Genomic DNA, 13,499 nt, shown 5'->3' on the forward strand with positions numbered 1-13,499 from the left:
GGGGTGTAGCCCAGGGGATAACTTTCACACTACTCCACATTGGAGAGGCAAACATGAGGACAAGGGCTCAAATCCACAGCACCCAGGTGAGTGTGGTGGCTCACCTGCAATCTCAGGGCTTGAGAGACAAAAACAGAGGATCCCCCATTGGAGCAAGTTACTTATCTAGACTAACAGAATCACTAAGCAGGCTTTAGTGGGCAACTCCACCTCAATATATAAACTGAAGGGCAACCAATGAGCCACCAAACATCATCTTTTGGCCTTCACATGTACACAAATACAAACGTGCATGCATCTGTGCACACGGTGCTCCCTCAGACATACGAGCATCCACACACACCTCCACATATACTACACAAACGTACACATGCAAGAAAGATAAAGGATAAGAGACTGAGAAACAGAGATACCGATGCCTGGGGCTCCCCTTCAGAAAGGCGCAAGCCCCTCTGGAGATATTATAGTGACTGAGCCAAAAGGAAGGATGGCCAAGGTATGTGCAGCCAAGTGGAAGCCTTCTGCTTTCAACAAAGATTGAACTAGAATTATGATAGGTGTAAGCATGGAAGAGGGTGCTATGAAGGGGAACGGAGATTGTCTGGCAGGGTGTCGGGAAAACCACCCCGACAGGATGGCCCCAGATGAGTGTCATTGCTGGAGTGGGTGCCGTGAGCTTAGTTTAGGGAGAGGGGCCTCTAAGAAGCCCCAGAGAAGGATCCATATTCCAGAGGCCCAGAGAGCAGAGGCAAAAGGAGAAGAGAAGAGGCCGACTCCCAGGACAGATAATTCAGGCCTTTTGAGGTCCTCTTTGGGGCTGATGTTCGCACGATAGGCACTAGGGCCCCTGGAGGGCTTGTTACAAAGGAACCGGGTAGCCAGTCCACCTAGAGGCTGACTCAGTACTGAGGGATGAAATCCAAGCTGATGCTGCAAGCGTCAGGACTGTATCCCTACAGCAAGAAGCTAGTCTTCATCTAGTTCAATAGAGAAGCTTCTAGATCAGTAGTGAGGCTCCTGTAGAGCATCCGCAGGGTCTTGTCACCGATTAGTATGTACTTTAACAACACTGGAGTGAGGACTCCAAGTCCAACAACCAGCTGCCAGCATCCTCCTTTGACGGGTAAACTGGAATAGGTACCCGTGTTGTTCTAGGAAAGCGAGCACAGGCTTGTGTGAAGCCCAGAGCAGCTAGGGGGCACTGACTCCACTGAATTCACTCAGTAACTCACCAGAGGTTCTTGCCCCAAAAGAGTTTTCCCCATCACCATTGCCTACCCTCTCAGTTTCCTCTCCCATGACCTCAACTTAAAAAGACCTGGAATGTACTAAGAACCTGAAATTCAAGCCCCCTACATGGGAAAGGATCCTGTTTACTTTCTTTTTTTTTTTTCAAGTTCATCACTTTTTCTGCGGCCACAGCTGAGCCTGCCGCATTCTTTTTTTCCCCCCACACAGACAGAAATGATGCTGATGGTGAGAATCCAGGTGCATCCAGACACGTGCAGCAGACATCTGAATCCAAATCCCTATCATCTCGCGGCTGGTCTGCCATTTCTGTGGCTGCTGGCATGGAGGGGAACAGTTTCTGCCTCCTGAGCAAAAGCAGCTTCCTCCCCTGCAGTAGACCATGTCAAGGATGCTGGCTCTTCCTGTGTCTCACTGTACCTGCTCACACCTCTGCAGACCCTCAAAGATACACAGATGCTGTTGAAACACAGAGAAACATCTGCCTCTTGCTTTTCCAAGTCTGCTAGCAAAGCAGGAACGGCTGTTCAGTCGCAGGTTCAGGGCAGCATGACCATCCCACTACATACCTAGAAATAGGGTCCCCACAGCTCCCACCTGACATGTAGGTGATCGAGGACAACCTTACTGTTCCCCAGGGACTAGGATGCTTCTTTGTCAGCCAGGTTTCTAAAATCAGTTGCAGTTTTCCCCCAGAGTGTGTCTCACAGGATATCCAGTGTTGCCAGTGCTATTTAGTCTAAGTGACAATTAAAACCTCTAGCAATCCCTGGTCCCTAACACCTCTGCTGTCCTCAACTAGAAAGACTTCTGGAATAAAAGGCAAGCATCTTCCCTAAATCCAGAGATGTGCAGTACAAAAAAAAAAGTAATATTTAAACAGTTTGCAAGGAAGAAGGGACAATGTCCCTATTTTAGTTGGCATTAAAAACACAATTCTTGGGGCTGGAGAAATGGCTCAGTCAGTAAAGCACTTGCCACAGAGAAACGTGAACTGAACCCATTGAAAAAGCCAGGCAACGCATTGCATATCTGTAACCCCAGTAATGGCGGAAGGAGACAGAGGCAGGGAAATCTCTGGGCTTTGTTGGCCAGCCAGCCTCTAAGCATACATGACACGGAGAGCCACTGAGAAAGATGCCCTATGTCAACCTCTGACCTACACGCACATACATATACACATTAAAATTGTAATAATTGAAAAGCGGAAGACGAAACTATCCTCAAGAGAAAGGGCACATTTATTCCACTTGAGCCTCCTGCCTTCAACATTGTTCTTCTCTTCTGTGTATTTTCTTCGCTAGCCCAGCCTCATGCGTCTTCGCTGCTTTTCTGGGCTGGTGATCATAAGAGTAAGAACATCCAAGTTCGTAGCAAAGCACACACTGAGAACACTAGAGAAAATGCTACTTTTTTTTTTACAACTTGAATTAATATATGCTCTCGGGTTTTCCTGATTTGGGTGTGAGGCAAAGAGAAGGGGCTTGCCCTTCAGGCTGTACTTGAAGAACCTCCCAGGAATCAGAGTGGCGGCAGCGACAGCTGTATCAACACTCTCAACAACATGCGCTGTATCAAGTGAGCATGTGTGATACCCCAAACTCTGCTAAGACCTCCCTCTTGCTTAGTTTGTGTAACACAACTGCTGTCTATTTAAAGCAAGTATCGTCAGCGTCTGAAGTCAGCTACTCCATTAATAAGTATGTATTGTCCTGTGTGTACAACAAACATTTATTGTCCGGTGTGTGCCAACCGCCCTTCTAGACATGGAAACTGTCTCAGTGAACAACGGAGACAGAATATTACCCTTGAAGGTGTTATTCTGTTGAGAGACACAGTATATAACATTAATGGAGAGGAGGCAGAACTTTACAAACAGCCTGACCTCCCAGAAGACCAGCCCAAGATCACAGGGATAGCAAAAGGCAGATCTGGCTTCAACGCTCCCGGAACTTTCTTCCTCCAAAGTTGTGGTTTCCCCTCAGTTAAGAGAAAAAAAGAAAAAGAAACTCTTCTCAGGGCTTGTAGCAGTGTGTGATGGTTTTCCTAGCAGTCTCTTGAACTGAGCAGGGAGGTGGCATTTGTGCAGCTTTCTTTGTCATCGGTGTTTCCATGTAGGCTGTTTGTGTTCTCGCTTGCCTTTGCTGCATTGGGGCCAATCGTCTCCAGTGCGCCCGTCGGCCCATTAAAAGCCCATTCACCTGTCCTTCCTTCCCAAACAGTATTAGCCACGCACGTCTACCTGTAAATTGCCACACACCGCAGAACACGTCTTGATGCTGTCTTAGAAAAGTGTTTTTATGGTAATTATAGCTGTCTTCAAACCCACTTACGCTCCCCTTTTTTTCTGGGCCCTAGACATTATTTTGCTAATGCCTAACTTTTGTTTAAGTCAAAAAGCCTGCCTAGCTGGTAGCTCTGTCAACAAGCCCTCACTCCACTTCTTTTCTCCAGTGCTTTAGGATTTATACATAAGGTCTCAGAAACGATCGCATTTCTACTGGCCCCGCTAGTTTCGCTCAGACATTTCATTCATTCATTCGTTCATTTGTTCCCTTTAGCTACCTACTGAGTACTGCGATCCAGCAGTAAATAAGTTAGAGATGGTCCCTCATCTGGCAGGTGAACAACACAATGGCCATGCCCAGGACAGCCGTTCAGTTTAGCGCTGAGAAGTCCTAGGAACACTATTCAAATTGTAGTTAACGGCAAAGCCCACCGTCTTCGGCACTCTGACAGCGGGTCATAGGTTGGCTGTGTGGCCTAGCCCACATCAATTACGTGCTAGTCAATAATGAGAGAGGGGCAGGTAGGATAACGCAAAAAAAAAAAAAAAAGAATGGGGCTTCTAAATGTGAATGTCTTCCCAACAGGGATATGAAGGGTGGGGTAGAGCTGGGGAAATGAGTATGTGGCCAAAACCGAAAGTGATTCTGGGGTAGGGCAGTAGGGTGGGAGCCAGTTCAGGAGGGTCTCAGGACCACGTTAAGGACTTTACCCATGGAAAGCAGCTGTGCTTTCGGCATTGTCCAGGATGGAGCGAAATTAGGAGTCCAAACCAAAATTAACATAATATTAACAGGGAGCAGATTCTGAGATATTTAAAAGGAAGGACGGGTGTGGCTGTGTATTCCTTTTTTTTTATTACATTTTGAAATTTTTTTCATTACATTAGTACAAGAAAAAAATACCTTTATTTTAAAAAGAGACTGAAAGTCTGAACGCTACATGTAGAGTGTGAGAAAGAGTCCCCATTGGCTGTGCCTCTCTGTAGCATCTTAAACAGAACCCACAGAAAAGCTGAGGCCGCACTGTGCTCCGTAGAGGCGCTCCCAATAACCTGAGGACCTCCCTCCAAGGCCTCACTTTCTGAAGGTTCCACACATCTCCCACCAGCACACTGAGGATGCAGCTTTCAAACATGGACTCTTAGGACACATCCAGGCTGTCTCCAGCAGTAGCATTGCTTCTTAGCTCGGAGTTAAAAGGCAAATTCGCAGTGGAGATTGGAATTAACTACAAGAGAGGAGAGAAGCTGTGGCAGGAGAGCAGCTGCCTGCCTTGGGTCCTGACAGTGAATAGATTCAGGAGCCTTCGTGGATCAAGGAACCAGTTTAGAGGGGACAAAAGGAAAGAGGTTGAAGTCTCCCGATTTTGAGGTGAACAGACAAGACTGCGGAACTCAGAGCCGGAATCCAGGGCTAGAGAGGACTAAGGGTTGAAAATCAGGCATCATAAGAGTCTAGTGGTGGGGCTTTGGTCTGTGTAGAGATTACTGCATGTGTGTGTATCAGCTATGGATAGGACGGGAGGTGACAATACCAGCCATGTTACTGTGTCCTTGGAAACTTTCCCTGAGGAGAGGCCCTGTGTTGGAAAGGAAGGTTCCCTCTACCTCCTCATGGCTGTTGGAAGAGATTCAGAAGGACAGGTGGGAATGACTCCTATTTGTTCAAGCCCTCACTGTTAGGCTGAGGTCAGGCGAGGCTCTGTGAATCAACAACAACCATGTCTGAGATCTAACAAAGCCATGGTTTTCAACCTCAGGACTGCTGACATTTGAACCTGTGCTATTCTTGGAGGGTGGGGAGGGGTTCTTCTGGGCCTTTGGGATGTTGAACGGCACCCCCCCAGGCTCTACCCATGAGGTTTCAAGTGTCATTCATTACCCCTAAACATGACCATCAAAACTGTCTCCAGACTTTGTCAGATGTCCCCCAGAGAAAGAGAGGGAAATCTTTTATAAATCCTGTGTTAAGAATCACTGATCCAGGATCACAATAGAGCCTGAAGGCCCCGGGCAGCCATCAGTTCTTCCTAGCTGAGGAGATAAGCACCCAAACAGAGTTGCCTTCCGGGATGCTAAACCAGTCATTTAGAGGCCGGCACTCAAGGAAATCCAAGAGCCGGCCTGAAACTCGGAAGGACTCCATACAGCGATTTCTTGGATGCCCAAGTATGAGCCCATAAGCCAATTCCAACTTCAGTCAAAGCATCCTCTCGAGAGAAAAGCTGCCACCTGATGCCCATTTACCCTCCAGACTAATTCCTTCCTGGGTTTTGTTTTTCCTTAAGCAGAAGCTGGCTTTGCTCTTTACAAACACGGAGAATCGCCTCCTCCTCGGGAAGGCCACCAGCCGAATGAACTTGCGCTAGGGCTAGCTTGGGGTTGCCTAGCAACGCCACGCACCTACCAAGACTGCTTTCTTCCTCTTCAAGCTAAAAGCAAAGTCCTGTCCATTAATTCCCAGCTGCCCTGAAACTTCTCAGAGATTTGCCAGCTCCCCACTGTTCGTGTTTTCATCTTCCTCGTAGGAAGTGGCGAAAACTCGCTACTCTGCCCTGTTTATCTCACTTCAGTTGGTCAGAATGAAAAGAGTGGGGGGGAGGCCTCATTCCATAGAGGAGCATACATATTTTGAGCACATATCTCTGACTGACATGCTGGGGCTCTTGGCAAATTTAAATTTTATGTGGTGGACGTGGGTTTCCTACACAATGAGCCTTCCGTTGAGACTCTGGGCATGATTTCAGTAAGACATGAGGCCTCAGAGTAGCTAAATGGCAAAGCGCATATACCAGAAACCATGCCAAGCAAATGTTCAGAGGTCTGTCATGTAGGGCACTCTCTCTGACCTCTTTCCGCACACTCCTCTGGTGGTGACTGTAAGGCAGAAGGTGGCTGCAGATTGGCCAGGATCTCTTTCTCCCTGACGACTCATCCAATGTCCCTCGGGCTTTTCCTCCGAAGCTCCATTTTGCTCCCACAGAAGTGTTGATGGTACATCCCTGGAAGTGAGGAAGGAATTCCCTGGAGCACTGTCTCAGGGTGTGATCAGGAGGGACATCCCTGGTTCCCCAGACAGGGCCACAGTCACCTCATTGGTAAGGAAGGCTGTAGAATCCTGAGCTGGACTTTGTAAGGGCAGGCATGGAGACCGAGGCACGTGTGCACACTGCTAGAATTAGCAACAAGCCAGAGCCTCTGCTCCAGGCTCCTTGTTTCCCCTCAGAACAGCTGCCCTCCAGAGACCTCCCCCGAAGGACTTTCCTATTGCTTACCCTACTCACTCTGATCCTAAGCTACACAGGATGGGAGAGAGCAAGCCCAGACTGACATTTCCTACAGCAGTCAAACTCCATGGTGGAGCCTTGGGCCTTTCTTCCTGGGAGTTCCTTCAACTCACACCGCTGCCACATGGGCAAACTAGGTTTATCAGCACCCACGTGAGGGGTGTTTGAAAGAAGAGAAGAGGGATGCCAGTAAAGGCCTTTGGAATGTCCTGGAAGATGCAGACTTCCAAGCCAATTCCCACTATCATCAGAAGGCGCTTTGATGTCAGGCAGACCTGCACTGGTGTAGTTGAGAAACAGCTCTGGAAATGGAAGAGGTCACAGAGGGAGAGGGAGTTTTCAAGATGTTCAGATAGTTACTTACAGGGACAGCTAAATTAATGGTCATTGGAGTGTATTTAAATGAAGCAAGAAGATATACCTCCAATCGCACAACTCCATAACTTCCCCAGGTGTCATTGCAGCGTGCATGCACAACAGGTAAATTTTACCGTAGGTAGATTATGCCTCAATAAAACTGCTCAAAGAAAGAAAAATGAGAAGAGGCCTAGAAATTCTTACCAGCAAGTAGGTCTTAGGAGAGTCGGCACATGCCACGGGTCCTCTGCGTCTCGCCAGTTCACAAAGGGCCATGGTGGCTTGGGTGACAAGACTCAGGTCATATCACTTTCCCCTTTCTTCTCACCCAGCTCCCTCTGCCGGAGCTCCGGGTTGGGAGTCTATGCTACAGTTGCTGTGTGTGTTGGAGCTTTTAGGAAATAAAATAGGCTGCTGGTTTCACACGCTAAGGAAAGGGTGGAGGGAAAGAAAGGAAAGAAAGCTATGAAATCAGAACTGTGTAGACTTCACTGCCCTTCCCCTGTGAACACAAGATCTCCTCTATCCTGTCCCCAGTCGTCCAGTACTTACCCCTCCCTTGGCCTTTAAATCCTGCTCTAGTTTTAAATCTACCATAAATAGGTGGTGATAAGCAGCCAACATTTGGAAGTGTCCCTTAAAGCTATTACAAAAATTTAAAAAAATGGCCAGCAGCGCCATCCAGTTCTTTCTTGGTTACAAAAAGCTCTTGAAAATCATATGTAAATCTATCTTTAAAATTCTGCAAGATGGAGGACATTTTGACTCTGGGCTTGTAGGGAATTTTTTTTCTTGTATGTAGAAAGCATTAAAAACAAAGAAAGGGAAGTAGAAAGTGAAAGAGGGAGAGAAAGAATAAGGAAATGGAGGGAAGGATGAAAGAAGAAAAGGAAGGAAGGAAGGAAGGAAGGAAGGAAGGAAGGAAGGAAGGAAGGAAAGAAGGAAGGAAAGATGAGCAGGCTTTTCTCAAGATACCACGCATTCTGAGCCACTGACTGAAAATGAGAGCCTAGCTAGTATGGTTGTCAGGCCAGCACTGGTACAGTTGTCTGGGATGTGCACTGAATTCCCTCCCCACTTGCAAGATTGCTCTGTCCCCTGCACCCAGGTCAGTTGTCACTGGGAAACCCCTGCATCTGTGCCCCAACTCCTTCTTGCACCTGCATGCATGGCCTGCTTCCCCTGACTCTTTGGACAGCAGGTATGGGCCCCACTGTGAGGCTGGCCCAGTGGCTGCCCTGCAGGCTTGTTCCCCTTCTGCATGGCTCCCCTGCTTCCCCAGCGCGGCCTCATGTCCCTCCTTCTCATTCTCTCCATTTCTCCAACCAGATGGCTGCCCTGATTTGTGCAACGGTAACGGGAGATGCACACTGGGTCAGAACAGCTGGCAGTGTGTCTGCCAGACCGGCTGGAGAGGGCCCGGATGCAACGTTGCCATGGAAACCTCCTGTGCTGATAACAAGGATAATGAGGGAGGTGAGCAAGCGTCTTCTAATTCCCATCCCCTCAAGAAGTGTGTTGTATGTGCTTTCGTCATGAGTCATTCTCCTGAACGATCTCTTCCATACTATTGCCAAATGTTGTAATGTTTCCTTTGAAGCCAACACAACGGAGAACACATGTCCTTGGGCCAGGAGGACTCTTGGAGACACAACCTAGGGTTTGGTATTGGCTTTGTATTCTCAAATATTCATCATTGCAAAGAGGTAGCTGCATTCTGGTTATTGCCTTCCGGGTGAATGGTCCTGTCAGACCTTTCAGGGTGGCCAGTTATGGTCACTGACAATGGTGGTGACAGTTGGAGCCTCACACAGCACTAAGATGACATAAGCCAAGTGCCCCTTCATCCTGACAGCCCTATGAGATGTCAGTTTGCAGATGTGGCAACCGAGACCTAAAGAGCAGCTCCATTACTTCTAAAGACAATATAGCATGAAACCAGGACCCAAACCCAGCTCTGGAACAAAGGAATGTGTTCTAATCTGTGATCATCCAACGATAGACCGTGAACCAAACCCAATTTGTAAGGGAAAAGAAAAGGTTTTTAACATTTTCTTGATGGCTGAGGGAAAATAATCTAAAGAATATTTCATCACACAAAAAAGTACATAAAATTCAAACTAAATATCTACACTTATTTTTCTAACTACTTTATTGATGCATGATTTATATATAAAAAGCTATGCATATCTCGATGAATTTAGGAGTATACATACACTCACAAAAAATAGCATGGCCATCACCACTCAGAGTTATATCCACCATCTTTAGTCTTACTTTCTACAGGTGGGGTTGCCATCCGCCCTCTTAGCAAATTCTAAGTATATAATGCAGTATCTTTAACTATAGACACTCTTACGGCTTAGCAGATCTCACAAACTGTTTTATCTTGCATGGTGAAGCGTTAAACCCTTAACCTATGCCGTCCTTTGCACAGGAAGGTGGTGGTGTTTATTAGTTTATACTAGTTTTTAATTTTTTGACATGTCTTTGGCCTTATTGTGTGTGCGGAGAAGAAGGGGAACATGTATGCCACAGCGTTTGTAGAGGGCAGTGGATCAGTTGTGGAAGTCAGTTTTCTCCTCCTACCTTGTGGATCCCAAGGATCAAACCCAGATCATCTGGCTAGGAGGCAAGTGCCACTACCCATGAGCCATCTCATCTGCCCTCGTTTATATTTTGTGTACAGCTCTGCTCTGTGTTCAACCTTAACCACGGAGCTAAGTGGAGCCTACAGAGTGAGAGAGCCTACACAGCCATCGGGTGTCAAACATTTGCTCTGAATCCCTTACAGGGAAGTTCGCCACCCTCTCTTCTGCCATGTTAGTAATGACCCAGTTTAACCCTGCTAGTTTCTGAGACTAGGTCTGTACAGTCAGATGGCATGGTTGAGTACTACCACCCTTGTTCTGAACCTTCGAGCTGAGTCTTCTGGGACACATTCCAGTGTAATGATAGGGCTCGGAAGCTAAGTAGGGTTCTTAGCATGTGGGGCATGAAATCTCCTAAATTTTTGCTTGTTTGTTTTGTTTTTGGGTTTTCAAGACAAGGATTCTCTGTGTAGCTCTGGCTGTCCTGGAACTTGCTCTGTAGACCAAGCTAGCCTTGAACACACAGAGATCCACCTGCCTCTGCCTCCCAAGTGCTGGGATTAAAGGCACTCATCACCACCTCCCAGCTTGTATTAGTTTCTTACAGCTGAGGTAGCAAGCCTCTTGTGAAGACACACTTGGAGATCAGTAGACCAGGCTAGACTTGAACTCACAGAGATCTGCCTTCCTCTGCCCAGCATCCTAAGCTCAAATACTGTGTATTGTCCATATCATCAGTGTAGGTATGTGGCCCTCCCCCACCCAAAAGACTCACAGGCAGGGTGAGTTCACATGAAGTTGTTTCAGGGGTGGAAGGATTTCCAAGTGCAGCTATCTGACCTACCAAAGGAGTTTACGATCCCACTGTGACAATCACAGAGTATGCGTGTTTCGCCCTCCAACATCAAAGTCACCTGTTTCGTGGCCACTGGAGTCAGCTGCGGGTGTCCAAAGTAGGGTGCAACCTGGTAAGAAACAAAGGAGAATATTAGACATCCAATTTTCTCCTTTTTCTTCATCCTTTTAATGGACGTCTGGCGATTTCCATAATGATTGCCTTTGTGTACATAGATAATTTGTGAACAAACAGACATACTTACACTGATACAAGCTCCTGATCAAAGAATTCCACAGGGCAGACACCTCTGTGGCACTGTCCTTCGCTCATTTTCTCTCTCCTGAAACAAAACCCGAATAGAAGCCACTCCCTTTCATTTTTTTTTTTTTAACCAAGGTGAGGCATCATGGCGAGAGGCATTTTTTGAGAGTTGAAATCCAATGACTTTTTTCCTTCTGCCTCCCTGGTGATTTCACCGAGCACTGAGGCTGCTCATAGATCAGCTCCTTCTGCCTCCTCAAAGGAGCCACTTCCCTGACTCCCTTCCCTGTTAGGGTGTCAGCAGCTGAAAGCATAGCAAATTGCTGGAAGAGAAGAGGTTCCTGGGTGGTCTGGGTCCCCAACAGGCCCTGCGCCATCTGCCTCCCTCTCTGTCAGCTTCACCTTGATCCTGGTTCCCCACCTGAGGTACCTGATCCCCAGGCTGAAAGGTTTGCTTGATAGGCATAACTCAGGATCCCTTGAAGAGGCAGAGCCCACGTACTGGAAAGGCTAGGACAAAAGCAAATGAGGTCGTGATTATGCTAAAGACAATAATGGTCTTCTTATGGGAACTATTAACGCAACCTCCCGAGGAAGTAATTACCACCAAGAAGAAAGTCTCTGCACTGTGTTTATAAAAAGAAACTCCCAGTTAGTTCAGAGTTGCTTATGTCAGGTGAGGGGGGTAGACACCGGTTCTCTCTCACCTGGCGTAAGCAATTCACAATTAAGTGAGTTCTTTTTTTGGAGGAGATGCCTCGGCGCAGGGTGTTCTTTCTATGGTTAATTACTTCCCTAGGAGGTGTGCTAAGCACTTTGCTGTTTATTGGTAAATATTAAAGTTCCTCTCACCAACCCCAGACCCAGGGGCAGTGAGCTCACCATTTCTCTCTACGTACGTTTCAGGGGTGGGTGCCCCTGGCTTTCCTGCCTATGGAGTACCTGGTTCTCTCCTGTGCTGGGAGTCCTCAGAAAGGACTGTGTGCTTTAGAAACCTGGCATTGGGTCAGAGAAGCATCCAAGCAGAACATGAGTGCCAGCTCAGGGAGCAGCTGCGAAGAACATACTTGTCATAAATCTCATGAATGGGGGAAATAATAGAGCGTTCTTCCAAAGGGAACTGGAAAAGGCCAGTCATTCCCATCACTAGACATTGGGGGTGGGGGGTGGAGAAGATCCTCAGTTTAAAGTGATGGGGTTTTTTTTTTTTTAATTCTAAACTGAGGCTGAGATAGTTACAAACACAAACCCTGGTAGAGGTATTTGAAGTTCTTTACTGACTTCATCAGCCGGGGTTGAATTGAATGCATTGTACTTTCTTCCTATTCCCTAGTAGCTCGGAAAGGACCTAAAGGATTTGATTACACCTTGGCGACTAAGACCTGACCCCATCACTGAGTTTCTGAGCTCATGAGTCTCTAGAAGGGTACAAGAATTTGAAAGTCTAGTAAATCTCCAGGTGGCTCGGATGTAGATTTCCTTTGAGATCCACTGTCCTAAAACATTCATTTTGTATAACGTCTTAATTTCTCTTTCAATGCACCTAGATAAAACTGCTTCTTTTGGAGATCTGGGGAAAATTTCTTTGGTAGTTAGCTGAGAAACCCTGTCAGAAAAGGTCACCTTACAGTGTCCCCACAACAACATACATAGTGACCCCATACCTCTGAGTTCTCATCACTTGCTACAATACTCACCAGCCATGTGGCTGCTCACATAACAGAAGGCAATGGCCATTTCAGAAGGGACAAACCTTGAGTGTCATTGTCCCTGCCAAAAGAAAAGAAAACCAAAACAGTGGAGACCGTCCACAGACATGCTGGCCAGAGACTGTCATTTTAAAAGCAAGAGCTCTTCACTTGAACCACTCACCCCAACTTGAAAAAAAAAAGAGAGACTCAAAGAAATATTTTTGCTTACAGGAGACAAATACCAGCTCATTAAAGTCTGAGAATACACACAACATGTGTGCCAAGTGACAGGCGGATAATATTTAATTATCACCACCAAGGCAGAGGTGTGAACTCTAGTTCATCACAGCCAGGGGTAGGAGGGAGAGAATGTAGATTTCCTCTCCAAGTGGGAACAGCAAGGTGAGGAGGCATCGTTAGACTGTCTGGCCTGGAGAGCCTCTACTCACTCCCTAGAGGCCCCTTTGTCCCCAGGACTTAGAAGCAGGACACCCAGCTTCTATGTGCTAAATGCCCCAAGTCCATCATTTCCAGCCTACATGGGAGTCTGCCTGAAGCTCCCGCAGGCTAGATCAAGTTCCCTGTTCACTTGGTGCACAGAACGACATTGCAGTCCTGACAAGACAGGGTTGTGACCTCATCAGCCTACAGCTGGAGGGGCAGAAGAACGCCCCTCCTATGCTACTCACGTTCTGTTTACCTGTGTTGCCTGTGTCGCTGTCCTCATGGCTGCAAGGGAGAACCGTCATCTCCCCTTCATTCTTTTTTCAGCACAGCGTGAGACGGCATCCCACCCTTTCTCCCTTGCTTCTGTAGTGTGACCCTGTGGCATCATAGGATTGCAGCCTCTGGTCTTCAGAATTAGCCTGTGTTGAGATAACTGAGGCTCAGCAAGTTACTTCTGAAAGTCTCAATTTGCTTGTCTGGAAAAAAGAAAAC

At 47.2% G+C, this 13,499-nt stretch overlaps 1 protein-coding gene across 12 annotated transcripts in view; it reads left to right on the forward strand.

Annotated features, from left to right (window-relative positions):
- The window catches only part of Tenm2 (teneurin transmembrane protein 2), a 1,235,501-nt gene that overhangs the window by 1,127,480 nt on the left and 94,522 nt on the right, over window positions 1–13,499 (forward strand). For all 12 annotated transcript variants that reach the window (XM_075941316.1, XM_075941315.1, XM_075941317.1 and 9 more), the window contains one exon: window positions 8,509–8,655. In XM_075941316.1, the coding sequence (XP_075797431.1) occupies window positions 8,509–8,655 (147 nt within the window). The remainder of the gene's footprint in view (window positions 1–8,508; window positions 8,656–13,499) is intronic.

Source organism: Microtus pennsylvanicus, chromosome 11 (genome assembly GCF_037038515.1).
Source record: "Microtus pennsylvanicus isolate mMicPen1 chromosome 11, mMicPen1.hap1, whole genome shotgun sequence".
Taxonomy (NCBI): Eukaryota; Metazoa; Chordata; class Mammalia; order Rodentia; family Cricetidae; genus Microtus; species Microtus pennsylvanicus.